At 36.1% G+C, this 24,600-nt stretch overlaps 2 protein-coding genes across 5 annotated transcripts; both read left to right on the forward strand.

The window, feature by feature from the left end:
* Positions 1-321: 321 nt before the first annotated feature.
* Positions 322-4,777, forward strand: LOC142521098 (4-coumarate--CoA ligase 1-like). The gene is made up of 5 exons (XM_075624289.1): positions 322-1,436; positions 2,413-2,611; positions 3,709-3,922; positions 4,070-4,172; positions 4,487-4,777. The coding sequence occupies exons 1-5, from the start codon at positions 441-443 to the stop codon at positions 4,607-4,609; spliced, it is 1,635 nt and encodes a 544-aa protein (XP_075480404.1). The 5' UTR covers positions 322-440; the 3' UTR covers positions 4,610-4,777.
* Positions 4,778-17,061: 12,284 nt separating this feature from the next.
* LOC142521133 (uncharacterized) lies at positions 17,062-21,013 on the forward strand. Of its 4 annotated transcripts, none has more exons than XM_075624344.1 (6): positions 17,062-17,174; positions 17,575-17,676; positions 17,975-18,134; positions 19,207-19,729; positions 19,930-20,120; positions 20,422-21,013. In XM_075624344.1, exons 2-6 carry the CDS (start codon positions 17,580-17,582, stop codon positions 20,531-20,533), a joined length of 1,083 nt encoding a protein of 360 aa, XP_075480459.1. In that variant the 5' UTR covers positions 17,062-17,174; positions 17,575-17,579; the 3' UTR covers positions 20,534-21,013. The 4 variants fall into 4 exon arrangements, with proteins under 4 accessions (XP_075480459.1, XP_075480461.1, XP_075480460.1 ...); XM_075624346.1 differs by having other exon boundaries at positions 17,074-17,174; positions 17,580-17,676; XM_075624345.1 differs by having other exon boundaries at positions 17,076-17,173; positions 17,565-17,676.
* The last annotated feature ends 3,587 nt before the right edge of the window (positions 21,014-24,600 follow it).

A 24,600-nucleotide genomic window follows, 5' to 3' on the forward strand; every position in this document is an offset into this window, starting at 1 on the left:
AGTGAGTGCATATATATATAAATACATACATACATTAAAATATTTTTATATATTTTTCAAATCAACAAGAACAAATTTAAAATCTATGTAATTCACAAATGTTAATTGTTCCTAAGTCATTTTCTATAATCAATGAACAACTCAAAATGATAAGTACACATATCCCACATGTAATTTTTAGAACAAAAATGACAATTCAATGCATTTAACGTTTTTCAATCATCCATTAATCATAAATAAAAAATTCCATAATTTCTCATTAAAAATCGATAATGATCTTTCTTTTAATCAAGTAAACTTTCTACCCTTCACCAACCCTCACCAAAACTTGCCCTTTATTCTGCTCACACACTCAACATTCATTTTTAGGGTATTCTACTGCTAAAAAACAATTGATACCCATAATTTTTTCATCATCTTTCTTGCACTACACATTGGAAATGGATCCAATATCAAAGAAAGAAGACATAATATTCCGATCGAAGCTCGCTGATATCTACATCCCGAAACACCTTCCTTTGCATTCCTATTGTTTCGAAAATATATCCAAACATAGCACGAGGCCATGTCTCATAAATGGCCCGACAGGGGAAGTCTACACGTACGAGGAAGTCGAGTTGATGTCGAGAAAGGTCGGGAGCGGTCTGAGTAAACTTGGGATCCAACAGGGTGACACCATCATGCTCCTCCTCCCCAACTCGACTGAATACGTGTTTGCATTCCTAGCTTCTTCACACATCGGCGCCGTAACGACCATGGCGAATCCCTACTTTACCCCCGCCGAGGTTGTGAAGCAAGCCAAGGCGTCCAAAGCCAAGATCATCATAACACAAGCTTGTCACGTCGGGAAAGTCGAGGGTTACGCATTGGACAGCGGCGTGAAGGTGATGTGCATCGACGCACCACCGGCCGAGTGGTGCCTCAGCTTCTCCGAGCTGACGTCGGTGGATGAAAAGGAGATTCCGCCGGTGAAGATCCACCCGGACGACGTGGTGGCGCTGCCGTATTCCTCTGGGACGACGGGGCTGCCCAAGGGCGTGATGCTCACGCACAAGGGGCTGGTCACCAGTGTGGCGCAGCAGGTTGATGGCGAAAATCCTAACCTGTACATTCACAGCGAAGACGTGATGCTGTGTGTCCTGCCCATGTTTCACATATACTCGTTGAATTCGGTTCTGCTTTGCGGGTTGCGGGTCGGGGCCGCGATTCTGATCATGCAGAAGTTTGAGATAATCTCAGTTTTGGAGCTGATACAGAAATATAAAGTGACGATTGGGCCCTTCGTTCCGCCTATTGTTCTGGCTATCGCCAAGAGCCCGGTCGTGGACAAATACGACCTTTCATCCGTGAGAATGGTGATGTCTGGGGCGGCACCACTGGGGAAGGAGCTGGAGGATGCTGCCAGAGCCAAGTTTCCTAACGCGATAGTTGGCCAGGTAATTGTTTATTATTATTTAAGCTGTTTTTAAAAAATATAAAACATTTAATATATATTCCCAAAAAATATTTGACTTTAGAAAATGATATTTTCACGTGGAATACGTCTCTCGTATACGATCTCACGAATCTTTATTTGTATGACGAGTCAACCCACCGATATTCACAATAAAAAGTAATACTCTTAGTATAAAAAATAATATTTTTCATTGACGACCCAAATAAGAGATCTGTCTCACAAAATACGACCCGTGAGATCGTCTCACATAAGTTTTTGTCTTTCATTCGAAGAAAACTAAACATCGAAAAATTACATAAAACATTTAATATTTTCATAAAACAAAATAACAAAAAATAAAATCCAAGTTAGTGGATGAAAACTAAATATTGGTAAATTACACGACTAAAACCCAAACAAATAAACTGACTAAAATTATAATTTTCCACTTTTTAGATTATTTTAATAATGAATTACTTGGTTAGCTAAAAGTCATTAAATATTAAGTTAATGAAGGTAATTAATGTCAACATATCGTCCAATTACGAACTTCCATATGCTTGCATTAATGATTAAATTAAAAGAATATATTTGTTCTTATCATTTTCAAATGTAACTTGGGGAAAATATTTTATTAAATAAGCCCAATGTAATATATTATATCGAGGTGTGAAATGAGATCTGATTTCATCCTAAAAAAAATATTTAAAATATTCCGAGTATCGCGTTACATTAGTTGACTTTGATTGTTAATCAAACAAATTCTTCTTGTAATATGATACTCGCTTAACATTTTTTAGTCGAGAAAAGTTTGGTACAATTGGTTTCGAACTCGAGATTTTGTTTCAAACTTGAAATAGACGTGAGATTGATTACAACTCGTGGTTCATGTTCTTAAATTTAAATATAAAAAGTAATGAAAAAGATTAAAGTGGAGAGACATACAGTGGATTAAAAAGCCAATGTTAAAAAAGCAGGGTTATGGAATGACGGAAGCCGGGCCGGTGCTGTCGATGTGCCTAGCATTCGCGAAGCAGCCATTCGACATCAAATCGGGTGCGTGCGGGACTGTGGTTATAAACGCCGAGATGAAAATTGTCGACACGGAAACTCGTGCGTCGTTGGGGCGTAACCAGCCAGGAGAAATTTGCATCCGAGGAGATCAAATCATGAAAGGTACATACAATTTTTTAATTATAATATATCACGTTTGTCTATATAAAAAAACTAAAATCGTATAAAAAAAATACCATGCTAAAAAAACAATTTTCCCTTAAAACAAATCAATTACTTTTGTTATAATACATACATACATATATATATATATATCACATAAAATTTATATAATATACATGTGTCCAACGGATCACTAAGTTTTTAGACCCACTAGCTACTTATATTCCCAACTTTTTATCTTCTAATAGTAAATTTTGGAGTATGGTTTAATCAAATAATATATTGGGTCACCCATCAAATTAAGTTGCGATTAGGTCTCTTGTGAGACGGTCTCACGAATTTTTATCTGTGAGACGGGTCAACCTTACCGATATTCACAATAACAAGTAATACTCTTAGCATAAAAAAGTAATACTTTTTCAGGATGATCCAACTAAGAGATCCGTCTCACAAAATATGACTCATGAGACCATCTCACACAAATTTTTTCCTTAAGTTGTCTATCGAGCCAAAACATGAGATTGACGTTGGAGTAATTGTTTGGTATTTATCTAAATGTATATATTTGCTTCTAAGTTACTCTGATTAAAACGTGTAGTTCATGTCATGTCACCGTCACTTGAGTGAAGTGTCATAAACATACAAGGAAGATACATGTGTTTGAACCCATCACCCGAATGTTGTACTAAAAAAACAGGAATTGAAGAAAAAATGGAGTTGATGACCAGCTTCCACAAACAAGGATCCATCATTTGTCGATTGGTTATTTTCACCACTTAACGAGAATGTTATATTATTAATTACGTCATTAAGTACGACACTTATTCAAGAAAGAGTAGGTTTTTTGTGAGACGATCTCACGAATTTTTATCTTGAGACATGTCAACCCTATCGATATTTACAATAAAAAGTAATACTTGATCTTAGCTTAAAAAGTAATGTTTTTTCATAGATGACTCAAATAAAAGATGCGTCTCACAAAATATGACCCGTGAGACCGTATCACACAAGTTTTGGCCTTTACGAAAAGATTAAATTAAAATACACATATTTCATGGGATTTAAAACACGATCTTTTATGTATATTTAATTTTCAGGTTATTTGAATGATCCGATGGCAACTGAAAATACAATAGACAAAGAAGGTTGGCTACACACCGGCGATATAGGGTTCATTGACAACAATGACGAAATATTCATAGTTGATCGATTGAAGGAGCTGATCAAATACAAAGGGTTCCAAGTGGCTCCGGCGGAGTTAGAAGCCCTTCTCCTCCACCATCCCTCCGTCTCTGCCGCCGCTGTTGTCTCGTAAGCTAATTACAACTTGTTTTTAAAATTTCTATCGTCATAAAAAAATGTAATAATCGAGCGTCGAATTATTAGTTTCGTGCCTAAAAAAATACAAGTATAAACTTTTTATTATTAGTATTTTGTTTTTTTGGAATAATATTGCAGCATGCAAGATGAGGAAGCCGGTGAAGTTCCGGTTGCATTTGTCGTCAGATCGAGTGGATCCACCGTCACCGAGGATAAAATCAAGAAATATATCTCCGATCAGGTAATTTAATCCAGTCAATTTCCAATATTTTTGAAAATAAAATTAGCAAATTTTAAAATATCGTATTTATTTTTAACACAGAAACACCTATATACGAGGTCATATCACTGGTCAATCTTTTGTGAGACAAATCTCCTACCCGACCTAACTCGAACCATAAAAAGTATTACTTTTATGTAAAAAATATTGTTTTTTATTTTAGATATGGACCGATTCGATCTGTCTCACGGATATAGATATTTCAGACCTTACCTACTCTTATTTCAATTACATGATAACTCCAAATATATTTTTTCCTGGATTATTTTGGGCAGGTGGTGTTTTACAAGAGATTAAACCGGGTATTTTTCATAGACTCGATTCCCGTATCTCCATCTGGGAAGATATTGAGAAAGGAACTAAGAGCAAGATTAGCTGCTGGATTACTAAATTATTAAATATCATTAAGGCCATCAAATCAAGATTAAAAGTGATCGTGATTATGCAAAAAACAATTCCATATTTGTTTTTTAATATTTCATGCTCCTCTTGAGAATATTCAAGAACATATGTCTGTAAATTTGTAATGTGCGTTCCAGAATGGTAATGAAACAAGTATTGTCACACTCGTAGTACGTGAAAATGTAGACTTAAAAATATTTTACTTAAAATTTATAATGGATGCGTCCAAAAAATAATAATATTGGTGGATACTCAATGGATTATTTGAGGGCCCGTATCTGATATCTGAATCCAACTTGATCCCAAAGCTTCAAGTCGAGGGTAAATCTGAAATCAAGCTAAGAGTGTTAGAGGTGACAGTGAGGATGTCCCGACGTAGTTCTTCCGAAGCTCATGTTAGAGACGTAAACGAATAAGTAAAGAGAGGCGAGGCTGAAGCTAGGACTAACCCACCTCGGAAGAGCTCTCCCTTAGCTATTTTTTTCCACCACCATCGTCGTCTTTCACTTCTCCATTCTCACTTTCATCCTTCAAATACTAGACTTCGTTCCAACCATAAGGATATTTGAGACTAATAAATTTGTGATTCGACCCACTTCAGCTTGCAAATCCAAAAATATTTTGTGAGACGGATATCTTATTTGAATCATCCATGAAAAAATATTACTTTTTATGCTAAGAGTATTACTTTTTATTATGAATATCGGTGGGTCGACCCATCTCACAGATAAAGATTCGTGAGATTGTCTCACAAGAGACCAACTACATTATCTTTCAATTAAAAAATAATAATGAATATAATGAACCTTTATTTTTTATTTTCAATATAATTTTTTAAAAATCCTCACATTTAGTAGTTTTTAATTTTCAGTACAAAAATTTAAAAATCCTTCCAAAACCATGGCCCCAGTCACTTTTTTAGAGGGTGAGCAGGCTTTATTTGCTTCATGCCAAAAAAGTTGAATTCGAAGTGGATTGACATTGATGCATGTAATATTGCGAGTGTCGCATGGAGAATACACACAAGCTAGCATACATACTTTGTGTGCATTAAATAATTAAATTTTTAATATATATTTTTAGAAAATAGGAGAGCATGGATAAATAAAAAAATATTTAATTTCAAATAATTATGTAGAAATTTCTAGATTAATAGAGGAAACAACTCGTCATTTTACGTTCTCCTTGCACGATTTGATTTTACAAGTTTCTCCACCTAAATGAAAAAGTGTATAAAAGGAACCATAATAATTGTATAAAAAAACGTAAAAAAAAAAAAGAACCATGATGTAATTGTATTATGTCGTGTGTGTATGTATATATATGTATCATGAGTATACACATATATCTCACTCCAATGATGATGCTACAATGATATCATGAAGCTTTCTTGTTATTATTGTCACGTCCCTGAGATCGAATTGTCGACATTCGATGTTGTTTAACAATCAAAGAATCATAAAATAACAATTCTCGTAGTACAGTATAAATCGAAACCAGTTTATTTCATAAATAACTCATTTTTACAACGAAAATTCTCAAAGAAACAAAATATAATCGAGGAAGAGTTTTACAAATTAATTGAAATCAAAATAACATAACCAAAATAAATTCTTAAATTCGAAAACCAGCCCCAAAACATGGTATGTTTCTCTTTCTATAACCGATCCCCGTTCTTATCTAAGGAGAGAGAGTAAATGGTGAGTGTTCAGAAATACACAGCACATAGGGGTCGATCGGTCATAATGAATATCAAATACGTATACATTTATACGATACTATTCAAAGGATAAGCATGTCGAATACAAATCAAACAAAACAGAACAAATGACAATCAAATGGAATTGAAATTCATATTCTTTTTCATGATCAACTGATCTGTGGGGATCCGGACGCTAATTCATCTTCTTAATCATTATTAGGATCAAATGTAACAATTAAGTAAACTGGGTCATAATTTTTTTTAAATGCATGAGTGCGCAACATATGAAATAAATCTTATTTCATTTACAAGATCAACATCAAGATCCAAAGTACAAGTCTTGTACAAAAGTAATCATAACAAACTAATGTTCAACCACTACATATTAAGTGATGAACAACTCTACTTCTGGGTCCGAATCTCCACTCTAATCTCAATCTTTCATCCTCTTCTCGACCCTGATCCTGTCCCACATGTTGTCATGCACACATACAAACACAACAACAGCCGGATAACGCCGGTGAGAATTATATTCCCAGTATAAAAAATGTATACATGCAATCATATAAACAGATATAAAAGCATGGAACAATTATCAATAACATGTATCATAATCTGAAAGACATGAATCGATATAAAACTGTAAATCAAACTTTTTACTCATAATCTCTGACTCGACTCTTCTCTAGTCTAGGGATCCCGATCGAATAAGAACACAACAGTCTCCCACCTACTCTCCCAGCTAGATGGTGGTACGTTTTTATTCCCAGACTTTGGCCTTCTATATCGAATCTCTACAATAGGAGTCGATCTACTCCTAAGCAACATCGATATCACTAAATGTCCAGTGACTTGGCACATCTGCCAATTACACGGCACATCTGCCATAGACTCAATACATGCTTTGCTATAAATCAATAGACTAAGCATATCAATCTGATGAATTGCAAACATCAATGCAATATAATAAAGTATGTGGTTTTGGGAAACTCAAGTCGAATCTAACTCGAGTCGTATCTTCCCGGTTTAACATTGATTTATACCTTTCTTTTCGTAGATTAATCTGATCAATGAAATCAAATATCGGTCTGGCTCTGATCGTTCTTCGAAGTCGTCAATACCCACTCTGGAATGACATATTCGAGAAGTACAATATCAAAATACAACTCATATCAATACTGGATATAATCAGAACTCTATCTAATTCTGTTTTGACGGCATAACAGCACAATCTCGATATACCCAGCAATACAATATCAGCAGATACAAATCTCAACAACTCATAATCAATCGATAAACACCGTTTCAATACCAAATCTGTATATTCTCAATCAAATCAAATCTGAAAATGATAACAATTTCATACGGTATCCGTTCTGCGATCCGATTTCGATTATACAATTACAACAATCTCAGGAACAGATAATATCAGTCATATCATGATTCCTTCAATATCAGGTTTTCAAAACATGCTGAAAAGTAATAAAACTTACGTCCCGTTGAAGCTCTTGTTGAGAGGAACACAGAACTCAACTCGGATCATACTTCTAACGGTCGGATCTCGTAAAAATCAAATTCTAAAATTTGAAGAAACTTGAAACTTTCTCCTGGAGCTTTCGGTTTCTTTCCTTGCTGAATTCTGAATGAGAATGAAAGATTTATATATATCTTGCATCGAAAAGAACAAGTGGCTTATTCTACACTCTGCACGTCTCGCGCATATGCGCGACCTTCCCCGGCGCATATGCGCGAGACCTACTGTCTCGTCGCATAACATTTCCTCTGCTCGCGCATATGCGCGCTCTGACCCCGCGCATATGCGCGAGACCTACTGTCTCGGAACTTGTATCTTTCACATGCTCGCGCATATGCACGCCCTCTTCTCGTGCATATGCACGAGGTTCTCTGCCCTGCTCGCGCATATGCGCTCCTCGTGTCGCGCATATGCGCGAGACCTTCTGTCCTCGTACATCATAATATCACATGCTTTACCAAATCTGGTCTCGGAGTGGTCCGTCTATAATCACATCAATTTATCAATCAATAATCTCAGTTTAACAGGATAAAAATCTCGGACATTACATGAGCAGTCCTTAGTTTTTAAGACTCTAAGGAGCGAGATCATGATGAGTGAGATCGTGAAATGATTATAATCCCGCCCGTCGTTTAGGGGCCACAACAAAAAGTTATCAAAGCAAACCAAAATGATGGCTTCCTTTGGGGCTTTCTCCTGTAAACAGGCTCTCTCGAGGGCCTTATCTCGTAAACAAGCTCACTGTGGGTCTTTTCCCGTGAACGAATTCCCTCTAAAGCCTTCTTCATCTTGGACTTTCACATACGCCATTACATGATCATATGAAAACGAAACAAAGCGAAGCAATCATATATCGAATTGAAATAATATGTCACGTCGATCGAATTTTGAAACTCGTACGTATATATTTTAACAAAAAACATAAGCCCACTTAAAAAAAAAAGTGTGCAAAGCATTATATATATAAGCCCACTTACAAAAACAAGTGAGCATTTTTCAATTGAAATCATAGAACGAAAGGGATTTTATGTGTATCCAATATTTAAAAAAAAAATAGCCCACTTATATATTATTCTTCAAAACGTGAAGAGCAAGGGTGATTCTAGAAAATGTAGAGTGAAATTAGTGTAAAATTTTCTAATGGCTCGAGGGTTAAATAAGTGTAGAGGCTATCGAGATAGACATGACATCTTTATCTTCAAATTTCGAAAAATCATGATAGATCGTGATCCGAAGATTTAAACTTTATTTTTTTCGAGGGGAAAAGCTGGTAAATTTATTGCATAAAATCATCATTTATAAGCTGAACCAACCAAAAAGAAAATTCACCATTCACCCAAATAACATGTGACGGAGAAGAAAAAATAAAATGAGCCTTGTTATGTGCTACTTTATTAGCCGATCTATGAACATGAGCCATACTAGAAACCACTGGTGTTGTCATAAGTTATATAATATCTGTCGTGCAAAAACCAGTGTAACCAAGGTCCTCTTGATTGATAGTGACTGCTTGCACTGCCAAGAGAGAGTCTGATGCGATATGGACATTTTGAAAACCTTTTTCATACAAAAGCTTGATACCTTCTCGGATGGCCAGGAGTTCACCGTGAACTACTGTAAGCGGTTGATTAATTTGTTTTCCAAATGCCAGTAACAACCGGCCTTGAGAGTCACGAACTACGCCCCCAACACTGTATATATGTCTCTCTTCGTTCACAGCTGCATCAACATTAATCATTAGGGAACCCAAGCTTGGCGGCTTCCAGATTCTTTCGGTGCTACTCTTCTCGCTTGTACATGTAATCAACTCTTTCAATCGAGCCCGTTGAAATTCAGCTAGCATAGCAGAAGCCCAAGTTATACAGGTGGCAAGCTCTTTCCTTCTATCCCCATGCAAGAAGTTTTGTTTTTCTTTCCAAATTGCCCAGACATGAGTCGCCAGCCCCTCAAAGTCGTGCTTAGATAAAATTTCTTTCAACCAAAAGCAGATTTCCAATGTGTTGGTATGTGTCGCCCTTCTTAAAACATGCTCAAAAGGGGTGTTCTTCCAAAGATGCTTAGTGGCTGGACAGAAAATTAAACTATGGAATGTTGAATCCACTGGGTAATTACACAGACTACAAGACTCATTAAATGGTACATGGTACCGCATTAAATTCTGGTTGGTAGGTATACAATCATGGGATATGCTCCACCAAAACAACTCTATTTTCGGTGGGATAGATAGACTCCATAAGAAAGCCCACCATGAGTCCAGGGAATGTCCCACTTGATGTTCCGGGGTAGAGAACAAACCCCTTTGTAGACGGCAGCCATCTCATACCGTGTATTGACCCTTCAATTCATACCGCCAGTATAGAAAGTCATTCTTTCCTGCTGATGGTAAAGGTATTTTAAGTATTTCTCCTGCAACATATGAATTAAATTTAGCTTGAATCAGCTCTGCATCACACACTCCATTCTTTATTAAGGTATTCACAGTAGGTGCAATCTCCCACGGAACTGACGATAGTCTGATTTTTGACTCATAGTTGGGATCCAAGAATCATCAAAGATATGTATTGATTTTCCATCCCCAACTCTCCATAGTAAGCCACTCACCAAGAAATCCTTACTCCAATGGAAAGACCTCCAGATATAGGAGGGATTATTACCTACCCCTGCATTCAGCACCGATTGATGACGATAATATCTCCCTTTAAGCACACGGGCAGCCAGTTAGTCAGGGTGTCTAAGAAGTCGCCATACCAGTTTAGCAAGTAAAGCTTGGTTAAACTCTACTAATTTCCTGAAGCCAAGGCCACCCCTGATCTTTGGGTTGTATAGAAAATCCCATGACCTCCAATGTAATTTCCTTTGGCCATTATCTATTCCCCACCAGAAGTTTGCAAGTTCTCTTTCAATATCCGATTTAAATTTTATTCTTAGTTATGGATAGATAACGATTACGATATGTTTATCATGTAAATCTTTTATTTTAATACATGTCCACAAATTTCAAAATTCACGACTTTATATAGTCAAGTTTTAAGTTCTAGCTTGGGCACAATTCAATACAAATTAACTCAAAAATGTATCCAGTGCAATTTCACATATTAAAATATAGATTTAGAAAATTGCGAGCTTAACTTAGCAGCCTCGACTTCTAGCATTCTGAAACATGGAGACTAAACAGGATGATTTATGGTTTTCTGATGTCAATGTCTGAGTTTGAGAAGAATATTTGAGTTTGAAATTCAATTGTAAATAATATCTCCCTGTTCAAAGAAAATGAAAAAACAAAAGCATATGTGGGCCTTAAATGTGTGCATCATTTGGGCACGTTCTACTCTATCACGTCTCGGTCCCAGACCCTTGCTTGCGCTTCTGTACAATCGACCCCTATAGCAACTACTTTTTATGCACACTTGCTTTACAAAAATGATTAGCTTGAATTATTATAAAAGTCAATTGTATCTCATAAGTTCAAGAAGTGTCTCTCACACACATAACGTTTTGTCTTGCATATATATTATTTCCTTGTATTACAGCTGGTGAACGGCTCTTCTGTTCTATCACGCCATAGCCCGGGCTCGACTTGTGCGATTGCTAAATCAACCCTGATAAGTGTGATTTCAGCACATATATTATGTTAGTAATTGACTTGAATTAGGTTAAGTTTCGAGTATTATTATGCGTTCTTGTGTCTATTTTGTTTGTTTAGCATTTGCAGGAATCAATATCACATAATAATTTTCTACTTGTCACTTGGAAATGAGAGTAAAAAATATTGAGAAATCTTGGCTAACAAACTAGAAGAATTTATGATATAAATGTTGGCAGGAATTAAACAAAGTGGACAGTAAAGTGAAATCAAACATCTACAATTTGTCTTTTATTGATTTTTCTCCTTAATAATTTTGTTAATCATTGATTAATTGTCGCAATATTTATTTTACGCTACCAATATCATATTCAATTTTTAAAATAAATTCATGTTTATACCAATTACAATACTTGTAATATCAAACTATTCATTCTATATGAGACGATACTAAAAATTAACAGTGTATACTTGGTAAAAACTAGTGCAACAAGTCCATATAGCAACTACTTTGCATACGTTCTTGTTTTTTGAACGAAATCACGTATTTATTTATGAGACAAAATAATTGGAATGGATGGAAATATACTTTCAGCTATTGTTATTTTGGTTAAATTTAATACTTTAGACATAAATAGTTTCCACCTTGTTTAATATGTAGGTATACTCGATGTAGCTTTGCAATAGAGACAAAGGATATATACAATTAAATTGATAATCTCTTGCGTGATCTTTTGCTCCTATGTATCTGCCAACGGAATAGTAATCCAATTTTGATCTTCTTGGGATCGTCACATGTTTCATGAACTAACGTCAAAGACGTAAGAGATTATCCGACGAAAACCCTCCGTCGCTCAATTCAACGACCACCTCCAATATGTGACAAAAAGAGATAGTTTAAAAAATTAAAAGTCACTTACATCAAATAGAGAATATGAGTGGTATTTATAGAAAATATAAGATGAACTTAAAATGCAAATGTGCCCTTCTAATGTTAGATACTACTAATTAGCACTTTTAGGGTGGGCTAAACTTTATCAATTAGGTTAAAATATGTTATACTCATCAGAGTCATTATCTTTTTACCAAAATATATAACTAGTGTTAATTGAATAATTCAAAATTTTGGAAATGTACAACAACTTAAATACTTAATTCTCACGTTTTGACCGTTCTGCTAGCAATTATAATTTTTGCTTTCTTTCTACCCTTGTTTATTTTTTTATAAGCATCAGAGGGGCCAAGTTTTAAAACCAACCCTTATTTGTTATTTATATTATAAAAAGGCAAAAACTTGTGTGTCGTATTTTGTGAGACATATATTTTATTTGGGTCATTTATGAAAAAAATATTATTTTTTATACTAAGAACATTACTTTTTATTGTGAATATCGGTTGGGTTTGTGGGAAATTATACCGAAGCGATGCCGACCACGATGATAATATAGTACCAAACAAATGCGGAATAAAATAACCAACAAGAACACAAAGATTTACGTGGTTCACCCAATATAGGCTACGTCCACGGAGCACTGCAACTTTTATAACTGGAAGAAATATTACAACAAGTGTATACACCAATACACTCAATATTTCTCACTCCAAACCCCGAGTATATCGAGAAAATAATTTCTCTAACTCACACAAGAGAATTCTCGCACTCAAGAAAAAAATACACTCTTTCTATGTACTCTCTTTTTATCAAATCTAAAAAGCTTTTGATTTTGGGATACAATAACCGAAGGAATTGAGCTCTATTTATAACTAATTCTCTAGTTCCGTTTTATTAAAAAACCGATGTGGGATATGTGATTTATATTATTTTATTTAATGTGGGCCCCACCTCATTAAATAAATCTCACCTAACAATTCTCCCACTTGAAAACTTGATTTCAATCATGTCTTCACATCATCAGTGCAGCAGCTAATACCTCCTTTGTTAATCCAGGAGACCAACTGAAGTCAAACACAACTTCGGTTTTTCAATGATAACAGCCTTCATAAGCATATCAGCTGGATTCTTGCTTTCAGGAATCTTCTCAAGCTTCAAGACTCCATTCACCTGATCTCTAAGGATCCCCATTCCAAAGATTTGTTTTGCAGCACCCAAATCCTTCAAAGCAAATTCATTTGATAACTCTTTCTCGAGTTTATCAATCTCCTCCAGACAAGCTCCTGTTATGAACATATCATCTACATATATCAGTAGTATGATATAATAACCATCAAGCTTCACATAACAACAGTGATCAACCTGATACCTCAGAAAACTATCATTATTCATTTCACCATCAAACTTCTTGTACCACTGTCTTGGAGCTTGTTTGAGACCATACAAGCTCTTCTGAAGGTTTGCACACAATTTTCTCTTTCCCTCGTACTTCAAATCCATGTGATTGATTCATTTCTTCATCTAGCTTACCATGAAGAAACGTCGTCTTTACATATAACTGTTCCAGATGTAAATCTTCTTTTACCATCAATCCAAGTACAGTCCTAAGAGCATCCGCATTCGTTGGGTGTTTAAACACCCACCAACTCATCAAAAAGCACGGGGTCCACTGCCACATAATCATTATAACAACATATCTCTTTTAACCACATTCCTTTTAACATTCAAACTCATTATTTATGGGTCACACTGCCACATACTCATTATAACAATATATCTCTTTTACCCACATTCTTTTAAACATTTAAATTCATTAATTAAATATTTAAAATTAAAAATAAAAAAATAAAATATATACGATGGTTTACAAATAAAAAAAAATTTGTAAAAAAACCTAAAAGTCAAAATTTAAAAACAAAATTTGAATGAAAATTAAAAAAAAAATTAATTTTTTTTAAAAAAACCGAAATTCAAAATTTGAAAACAAAATTAAAATAATTCAAAACACGCAGCGACGGTTTTTGAAAATCCGTCGCTAATAACGACGGTTTTTTCAAAATCGTCGCTAATTATCCAATTTTTTTTTAAAAAAACTGAAACATTGAACGCCCCACACCCTCTCTAATGTGAGTGGGCGTTATAACGCCCACTCACATTGGAGAGTGGGTGTTAAATGGGTGTTATAACACTCATTTAACACCCATTGTGGGTGCCCTAATAGTAGTTAACTTTACCACCAGAGAGAAAATATCACTGTAACCAATGACTTCCTTTTCACCTTTTACAACAAGTATTTCTTTGTACCGCTTGCTACCGTCGTGTTCTAACCGGTACTCCCACTTGCTATGTAAAACCTTTTTACCTTCAGGAAGTTCTGACAACTCCCACATGTGATTGGATGACAGTGAATCCATCACATCTTCCATGGCTAACTCCCACTGTTTAAAGGTATCATAAACATCCGATTTATTTTTCACAAAATAAACCCAAAATTTCATGCTCGAATCGTCAACAGTAATGCCATAATATCTTGAGTGATCTCCAAGAGATGTCACAGGAGATGGTCCACATACATCAGTATGTATCAGCTCCAAATCAGCTGATTTCGGTTCTCTAACCTCTTTTGAAAAGCTCACCTTTTTCTGCTTTCCAAAAAATACAGCTTCACACAGCTTGTGTTCAACGATCTTTAATTTCGGTAGCTTTCCGTTTGAAACAAGCATCTTCATTCCCTTCTCACTCGTATCCCCAAGCCTACTATTCCATAGACTTGAATTAGCTCCAGCATCCACAACTGCTAATTTATTTCTCAAACTGGAAGTCATATAAAGCGTTCCAGTTTTCTTTCCTCGAGCAACAATCATGGCTCTCTTTTTCACTTTCCAGGAACCATCACCAAAGGTCACCTTATGACCTTCGTCGTCAAGCTGTCCCACTGAAATCAGATTGTGTGTCAACTTTGGTACATGCCTTACTTTGTTGATTTTCCAGACAGATCCATTTGTCATCTTCATCCGGATATCACTCATACCAATTATTTCTAAATGTTTTCCATCAGCCAGGAAAACTTTTTCGTAATCTCCCGCAATGTAATTATCGAATACATCACGATTATCAGTGGTATGAAACGAAGCTCCCGAGTCCATAACCCAAGAATCAACCGGGCTTTCCATGGAGAGTAATAGAGCATCATGTACCTCCTCAGTAACAACATTAGCGTCGTTCTTTGTTGATTTGCAATTCTTGTTCAAGTGATCAGTCTCACCACAGCTCCAGCACTTCACATTCTTTTCAAAGTTGCTTTTGTCTTTTCCATTTCTTGACTTGGACCTACCATGACATTGGTTAAAACTCTTTTCGTCACTCCTGCCATTTCCTCTATTCTCGAGATTTAGAGCAGAACTTGATAATGTTTCTTCACCAGAATCCATCTTGCGAACTTCTTCGGCAAGAATTTGATCTCTGACATCATTGAATTTTAGTTTTTCTTTTCCAACAGAGTTGCTAACCGCTGCCCGCATCGGTTCCCAATTGTCTGGTAAAGACGCCAAAAGAATAAGTGCCCGAATCTCATCATCAAATTTAATTTCAACAGATGTTAGCTATGAAACAATTGTGTTGAACTCATTGATGTGTTTAGCCACCGATGCATCTTCTCTCATCTTCAAGTTAAATAACTTCTTCATGAGATGTACTTTATTATTTGCCGATGGCTTTTCGTACATGTCCGACAAAATGGACATCATCTCCTCCGTTGTTTTTGCCTCCGCCACGTTATGTGCCACGTTCTTCGTTAGGGTCAATCGTATTACACTTAACACTTGTCGGTCAAGAAGCTTCTAGTCATCATCCTCCATCTTTTTCGGCTTCTTTCCTGATAGAGGTTGATGCAACTTCTTGCTATACAAATAATCTCTAATCTGTAACCGCCAGAACGAAAAATCTGTTCCGTCGAACTTGTTGATTCCCGGTCCCGATCCATCATCTCCGGCCATCACTTCTCTAGCCTTAACAAAAAATCTAAAAAAATCTGCAACCACAGAGCATACTCAGAATTCTTCAGAATTTTCACAACAAGGCTCTGATACCAGTTGTTGGGAAATTATACCGAAGCGATGTCGATCACGATGATAATATAGTACCAAACAAATGCGGAATAAAATAACCAACAAGAACACAAAGATTTACGTGGTTCACCAATATATGCTACGTCCATGGAGCACTGCAACTTTTATAACTGGAAGAAATATTATAACAAGTGTATACACCAATACACTCAATATTTCTCACTCCAAACCCCGAGTATACCGAGAAAATAATTTCTCTAACTCACACAAGAGAATTCCCGCACTCAAGAAAAAAATACACTCTTTTTTTCTATGTACTATCTTTTTATCAAAGCTAAAAAATTTTTGATTTTGGAATACAATAATTGAAGTAATTGAGCTCTATTTATAACCAATTCCCTAGATTCGTTTTACTAAAAAACCAATTTGGGATATGTGATTTATATTATTTTATTTAATGTGGGCTCCATCCCATTAAATAAATTTCACCTAACATGGTTGACCCGTGTCACAGATAAAGATTCGTGAGACCGTCTCACAAAAAACATACTCTCGTAAAAATCGATATTTAAACTCTATTTTTTGTTATTTGTATTTTGTTTATAAATAAATTTTACATATATTTTATGATAGAATAATAAATATTAACTTACTTTTATTATATTCTGTAATTTATTCTAAACCCCGATCTCTCTCCCTTGTTTCTTCATTCCTCTCATAAAACAACCACTGGCTAGCTGCAAAACCCTCGCCCGTTAAATTTTTTCTACGCCCAGCGTCTCGGTAAGTTTTCCCTAGATTACGCATTACGAATTCCTCTGTTCTACATTTTTACCGTCGTTTCAGCTTATTGATCAGATGTGTTATTTGATTGGTCATTTTGTGTGTGTGTGTGTGTGTGTGTGTGTGTGTGTGTGTGTGTGTGTGTGTGTGTGGGTGGGTGGGTGGGGGGGGGGGGGGTTCGATAGCTTTGATTCTTCTGCCATGTGTTGATTCACTTGTTTTCTTGTTGTTTATTCATATTATTTTGAGGGTGGTGGAATTATTGAAGGAGAAATTTTTGTGGAATCCTATTCGTTTTAATCAATGCCCTTTAATTTATTCAAAATGATTCTGAAGGGTTGTGCTTGTTCACAGATATTTTACTAAAATTATAATGTTAACGATTGTGTTGTCATTGGAGGCTAGATGATGCTCAGTCGGAGCGTTGTTGTACCTGCCAAGTTCTCTTGCCTGTGTGGACGGCATGGGGTTATCAAGTCGTCAAATACTTGGCTTGACAAAGGTGTATTTTCTTCTGTGATTACAGATGTTTGATATACTTGGATTTGATTTTCAATTTTATGAAATGAAAATATGTTCTACATATTCTGTCATATATTATCATTATTTTTGAGCTCAAATGGGAAGTACAAACATTGGACACTGTTTAAGCTACATATAATTGTGATTGTGGACTACAATCTACTTTTTCTCTTCATTTCTTTAACTTGGAGATGGCATGTAAATTCTTTGCAACTTTAACTTAGAAATTAGTTGGTTCTCAACTTTGTAAAAATGCTGATATCTGTCATGTATAACAGTTTCATTTGAGATGTCTGATGTTTGGCCCAAGTCAATTGTACAGTGTCGGGGAAAATCAATTACTCCTTCAGTGCCTTCTGATGCATCAAAAACGAAAAAGGCCAGTAAAAGGGTCTCAAAGGATGTTCGCAAATCAATGGTGGAAAAATATGTGGACAAGTATGTGATTTCCATGTTTTCCCTGATTTACGTTTTGATATTAATTATTACACTCCACATTATTTCTACGGTTTGGCCCTCACATTTTATGCTTGTGTACTCTAGGTTTAAAATTGTTAGAATATTTGTCATTAAGAAGTGGTTTAACTGATTTGCCTCCTATGATTTGTTTTCCTCATTGAACTTATCCTTTTCTAGGTGATTTTTTCCATTTTAGCTTAATTTCTAGGATAGTTAGTTCCTTTTTTTTTTAGGTCTGGCTGTATACTTTTATTAGTCTCAAACTACTTGACTATTTCTTCTACTCAGTTTTTAAATATTAAATTTCTATTTTGTTTTTTTTACATGTGTCATGATTCATGATAATATGATATGATACAAGTGAGTGAAAATTTGACGCATGGCCTTTAATGATGGGTTACCATTGTACCACAACCAATGGGTTACTGAAGCGTATTAAGGCTGATCCTGGGTGTATGCTAGTGTGATAGACCAGATAAACTTAGGTGTAATTGTTGCATTGCTGGTATAGTAGGCAAAGGCATGCTCCTGGCTTGCCTAGGTGCGGGTGCAGCCCCTGCTCGTAGGAGAATGTGGCATGGGCACATCTCTCTTGAAAGATCTGCCTAAGCGCTCGCTTTTCATGGGGTGCAAGCCACATCTAAAGCATAGTGAGGCGCTCTTCAGGTCTTCCAGTGATAAAAAAACCCAATGTTTATGATTGACTAAAACCCTAAGCCCCATCCCCATATTTGTCAATGGTAAAAAACTCAAGCGCTGCAATTAACTCCTTAAACCTGTGTTTAATTCCCTCAATTCACAAATAATGTAATTTACATGAATTTTCGTGCTTCAGTCTTTACGTCGACCACAGAGAAGACAAATAGGATTTGGTGAGTAAGATGATTGTTTTGTTTTATGTACATGAAGTATTTATTAATGAGATTTTGATTTACGTTATTATTAATAGTTTGTGAATATATTTTGTTGCTACGTAATATTGTAGTAAATTCACTGGTTATACTTCTTTGTGAAAGTTTGAGAATTTCAATTATGTTGGTCTGATTTACAGGTACAGAACAATGAACGCGGGGAAGTTCCCAACTGCAACCAATGCGAAAAAAAATGTTGGCGGTGGCTACTATGTTGTAAGACGGATCCTTCAGGAGCTGGAATATACTTCATCTTTAACCATTGGCTTGCAAGAGGTCTCTCGAGCAAGGAAACCGGAAGAAGTCATCAACTCTGTTAAACCTTCCTTAGATGTACTGATTCCAGGCAGTGACTCTAGATTGGAAGCAGATAGTTTTGACACCCCATCAACAGCAAAACTAGATAAGGAAAGCGAATTATTAACTATGGACGTGGATATGTCAGGCAGCCAAACAGAATCAAATTCCACAATTTTTTATGATGTTAATAGAAATAGAGTTTTTGTGGATAAGGAAGTGGACAAGGAGAAGTTGTTATCTGAAGCCGAAGAGTTCTCAAGCAATTATGCAACTGTGGATGAATCAGTCTTGAATCTGCCGCCTGAGGACAGTTCCCTGAATGTTGAATCGGAAGAAGGGTCACAATCTTTAATTTCAGTAGAGGTAAACAAACTCTAGTTGTTCTGTTAATTAAATGTGATGCTCAGAGATCCAAGTCTGATTCTTGTATAAGTTTAAACTCAAATACGACTCCGATCTTGAATAGATCATAGGCTTATCAGACTTTTTTTTCTTCAAGATATGCAATGAAGCTGTTTGTGGTGGGTTTTGATTTTTTAGATTTTTGGTTCTTATTTTGCTAGAGTGATAAAACAAAAGATAGCGGAACTCAATCTCACCACCTGATGGATGAATGTGAAGGTAGTTTGCATCGTGATCTTGAGAGTACGGAGACTAACTTGAAAGAGATGGCTCCTGAAGATTTTCTAAAATACGATGAGCTGAATCCCGATGATAAGAAGCAAAAATCTAGAATACTAGAGATACAAGAATGGTAATATTTTCTCGCCTTGACTGTATGATATGATCTCTTTAAAGAATTAAAGAACTGCTACTTCATTTCGAACTGCCAACAATTTTATTGGAATATCTGTCATACCTGTGCCCTGAAGTTCACATGAGCATGTTTTGTGATCTGTTGTATGTGCGCTGTGATGTTCTCTCCGTTTGTGCGAGTACGGAATCAACTCAATATCGCTGGCTTATGTTGTTTGGATTCGTGGAGAATGTGTTCATGTTGGTTTCCATGTCTTGTATATCGTCCAGTAAAGCATTTATGTTTATTTATGCTACAGGGAGTCGCACAAAGTACCAGCTCCAGCTGCAGAACCGGAAAGCAATTCATCATTGTGGCAAAATCTGAAATCTTTTGCAAATGGTATATTAGGCATGTGGAGAAGATCTTGATTTCACGTGATAAACAAGTGTTTTAAACAAATTTGAGTTTTGCGGTGGCTCTTGATCACGATGTTTAGTAAAACTGGTTCAGTCCTTGCCAGCATTGATAGACTACAAGGGTTGAAATCATGGCATGTGATCCACTCCGACTCAACACCATAGCTTCCGTCTACAAAGTACAAACCCAGTGCTGCTGAAAAAGATACCCCCAGCTAGCTTAGTTATTGTTCGAGAGGCCGAGGATATGTAAAGCCGAATTTCGTCACTTGTTCGGGGAAGGAGGGAAACCCCCCCCCCCCCCCCCCCAGTTTGAGGCCATTGAGTACTCTAAAAAAGACGGTCGTGACATCTGCAATGAAATCTAAGTTTTTTTTATGTTGACGTTTTGCAGGTGTCTTTATATCAGGTCCCTTTGCACTATTTTTTTCATTTAAATCCGAGAATGCTTTAATATCCCTTAAAAATGAAGGCACGCGTTACTTGATTTTAGGATGACTCCGATAACCAAAAAAGAGTAAACTCATGTATTGCATCATGTTCGATTTGCTGCATTTTATGTGAGAGTAGGTCTCTTGTGGGACGGTCTTTCACAATAAAAAGTAATACTCTTGACATAAAAAGTAATATTTTTTTATGGATGATCCAAATAAGATATCCGTCTAACAAAATACGACACGTGAGATCGTCTCAAATTACTTTTTGTCTTGATGTAATTAGATGAAAATATTTTTTTTTATCAAAAATTAGATTAGATAGATAAATTTGTAAAACAATTTATGTAAAAAAGTAGCTCGATTTTCCACGAGTAATAAGCCCCCGAGCCTTGATTAGAGCTAAGTAAATATATTAACATTTGCATTTATTTTTAGAAAATATAACAATATATAAATATTTCTACCAATCATCCATCACATCACATCTATAAAATGGTCAAATTTGAAAACAAAATAAAACTTTAGGGAAAAAAAATATCTAAACTTTTGTCTCGCATGTACATTTTATAAATAAATTTAGTATAGAATGGACGATTATTAACCCAATTCATTAAAAAAAATATTATTATTATATTAAAAACTAATAATTTTATGATAATCATAGATACATATTTAGGCTGGAATTTTTCTGGGAATAAAAAAGGTTCTCTAAAAACCTTTGAGCAGTTCGCAATTTCACGTCGAACGTAGTAGAAGAAGAGGAATCGATAATGTTCGGAGTGGCGAAGCTTCCCTCTCGACATCTCCACCTTCAAGAAAATCGACGCCACCCATTGGCTGCTCGATATGAACCATTTCGTCGGCGAATCCTACGATTCCATCTGAGGAATCTGCATATTCTTACTGAACAGTTTCACCCTCGCTGCACACAAGGCTTTAGCTCGGATGGATGATTCAATTTTTTTTTTTAAATTTTATGTAAATTTTATATAATTTTGAAATAATATAATATTAGTCGATCAATTTAATATATTAAAAAATTATAAAATTTAAAAATTTAGCCGGGCGTACGCCACTGCTCTGGCCATGTACATCCAATCCCCCGGCTCCCCTTTCTCTTTAGTGGCGCCTTACACTTGCACGACCCTTCGCAGTCCTCTCACTATCCTGGCGGCTGGATCCAGCCCAGCTTCAAATGACGTCCCCAGATGTCTCGCTGCTTTCGGCTAACATCGGGGTTTCGGTGGAGGACATCGCTTCGCTGCCCTCACTGGATGTGGCCGCTGAACGGAAGATTGAGCGGCTGGCTTTGAAAGTTGGGGAGCATCTGTTCAATTTCATGCAGTCGTTTTGTGGGGTTGATGGGTCGAAGCTGGTGGTACTACCTATGGACATCATGGACCGATGGTTCAAGAAGTTCCAGGAGCGTGCCAAGCGTGATCCAGTAATAGTATTTGAGGTATAAAGAGGAATTATTGCTTGATCAATTGTATTATTAGATCACCTTATGTAAAATGAATCATGGTTTTGATCTAGCTCTGATTTTGCACGAATTGAATATCAAAATATCCTATTTTGATGTCCTTTTCATTCAGCTTCTTGTACTTGCTTCGGCCAAGATAGTGATTTCTTGGGTTTCTGCCTTGTGATTTTCTGGTTGTTTATGGCTGTATTTTCCCTTTGTTATCACATATTTGTTGGGATGGGTGTACAAATTTAGTTGGGGCAACTAATATAGAATAGATTTTCAGAGGGGAGGAACTTTTTGCCCTGCATATGTATTCTCAGCTTCTTCCTTTTTGTGTTTCTTATTTATCAAATACCATGCTGGCTTGGGAATGAATATATTGTTGTGCTTCACGGAGATGGTATGATGGGTTTATTGTTTGTTGCGACTCCAAATGGGAGTGAAGCACGTGGGATGTTGTGAATCTGTGGTAAGACTTTCCGTGCCGTGCTTTCTTTATATGGTTGTAAAAATCGTGTTTTGGTTCTGTATGTTTCTTTGTTAATCAAGAGAGTATATGAGGCGGCACAGTTGGATTGTTTGTAAAGCTACAATGTATGTATAATGCCATTGGGGGGAGACGATGGGCTTTCTTCCCCAATTCTTTCTTGGAGTTGTAAACGAAAAGTTCTATTGATATCTTGTTATGGCTAAAATCGTGTTTCAGTTATGTTATTTCTTTGTCAATCAAGAGAACTGCTGAGGCAGCACAGTTGGATGTTTCTTGTTTGTTTAACTACGATGGTTGTATAACTAATGCATTTGGCGGGACGTAAAGGCATTGTTTAGCTATATATAATGGTTGTATATAACTAATGCAAGAGACCTCATGATACTTCGGGGCACATCACGGAGGTAAAATTGGATTGGGCAGTGGCATTGTTGGATGTTTATCAACTTTCTAGTGCGGTATGATCAGTTACAAGTGATGTACAGGGACCATTGGAGACCGGCTGGAAAGCCACCATCACTGAACCAGTTTAGACTGGATGTGGATGCAGGGTTTGATGAGCACAAAAAGAAGTTCAACGTTGGGGTTGTGGTTAGAGATTCTCAGGGCCGAGCTAAGGAAGGTCGGCTTACAACATTAGAAATCCCGGATCGGTAAAAGTAGCAGAATTACATATCATACGCTATGGTATGGAATTTTGTCCACGCCTTGGAATCACAGGTATTTGTATCTTGTCAGACTCTACTCAAGCTGGCAATCTTGGATCCTACTGCATACTTGGGACCGAGTGGCACACGCTTGCACTGGAGATGCAAACTCTTATGGCTTCGGACATCTTTGTTTCTCTTTATTACATGGGACGATCGGCGAATAGAGTGGCTGATGTAGATTGGAGTTCTACTAACATTCCTAGTTGGCTTAGACATATTGTAATGCAAATCATTATGAGTTAATGCTATGAATTTTTTCTTCAGAAAAAAAGAAATAGTCGTTGAGGCGGTACAGTTGGATTGTTTGTGTAGATACAATTGTATGCGTTTGGCGGGACATAATGACATTCTCTCCCCTTTCTTTCTTAGTGTTCTAAGAGAAGCCAAAAGTTTGATTGATATCCTTGTATGGTTAAATCGTGTATTAGTTTTGTTATGTGTATATTTTTATAACAATTTTTTTTTGCAAAGTTTTTAAATATGACAAAAACTCTTTAATCATGTAAAGATTGACTAGTATACGTCGAAAATTAAACAGTAGTAATATGTCATGTATTTTTTTGCAGCATGAAATTTAACATTAAATAAAGCAAAAGATTTTATTGAGATTTGAACATATAACAACTTCAACGGCTTACGAGGAGAATTGTTCCAAGTCTATATATACAATTTTCAGAGATTTTATCTACTCGATGTCGGACAACTAATACACTCATTCACACCTATGAATGAACATTTGAAGCATAAAGTTTATAAGTGGTCTATCTATGGGCAGAACGAGTGGCACAACTATGAGCAGTCCAACACATAATTGTGTGCATGAGCTTAAGAGGTTGTCCAAGCTTATATATACAACTCTCAGATATGTTATTTAACCGACGTGAGACAATTAACATTTTAAATTTACCGAACATTATATACACGGGCGGAGCCTTGTGTTGCTTCGCCCGGACGGTAGCCCGGGTAACTTCTCT

Source organism: Primulina tabacum, chromosome 12 (genome assembly GCF_025594145.1).
Source record: "Primulina tabacum isolate GXHZ01 chromosome 12, ASM2559414v2, whole genome shotgun sequence".
In the NCBI taxonomy this organism is placed as follows: Eukaryota; Viridiplantae; Streptophyta; class Magnoliopsida; order Lamiales; family Gesneriaceae; genus Primulina; species Primulina tabacum.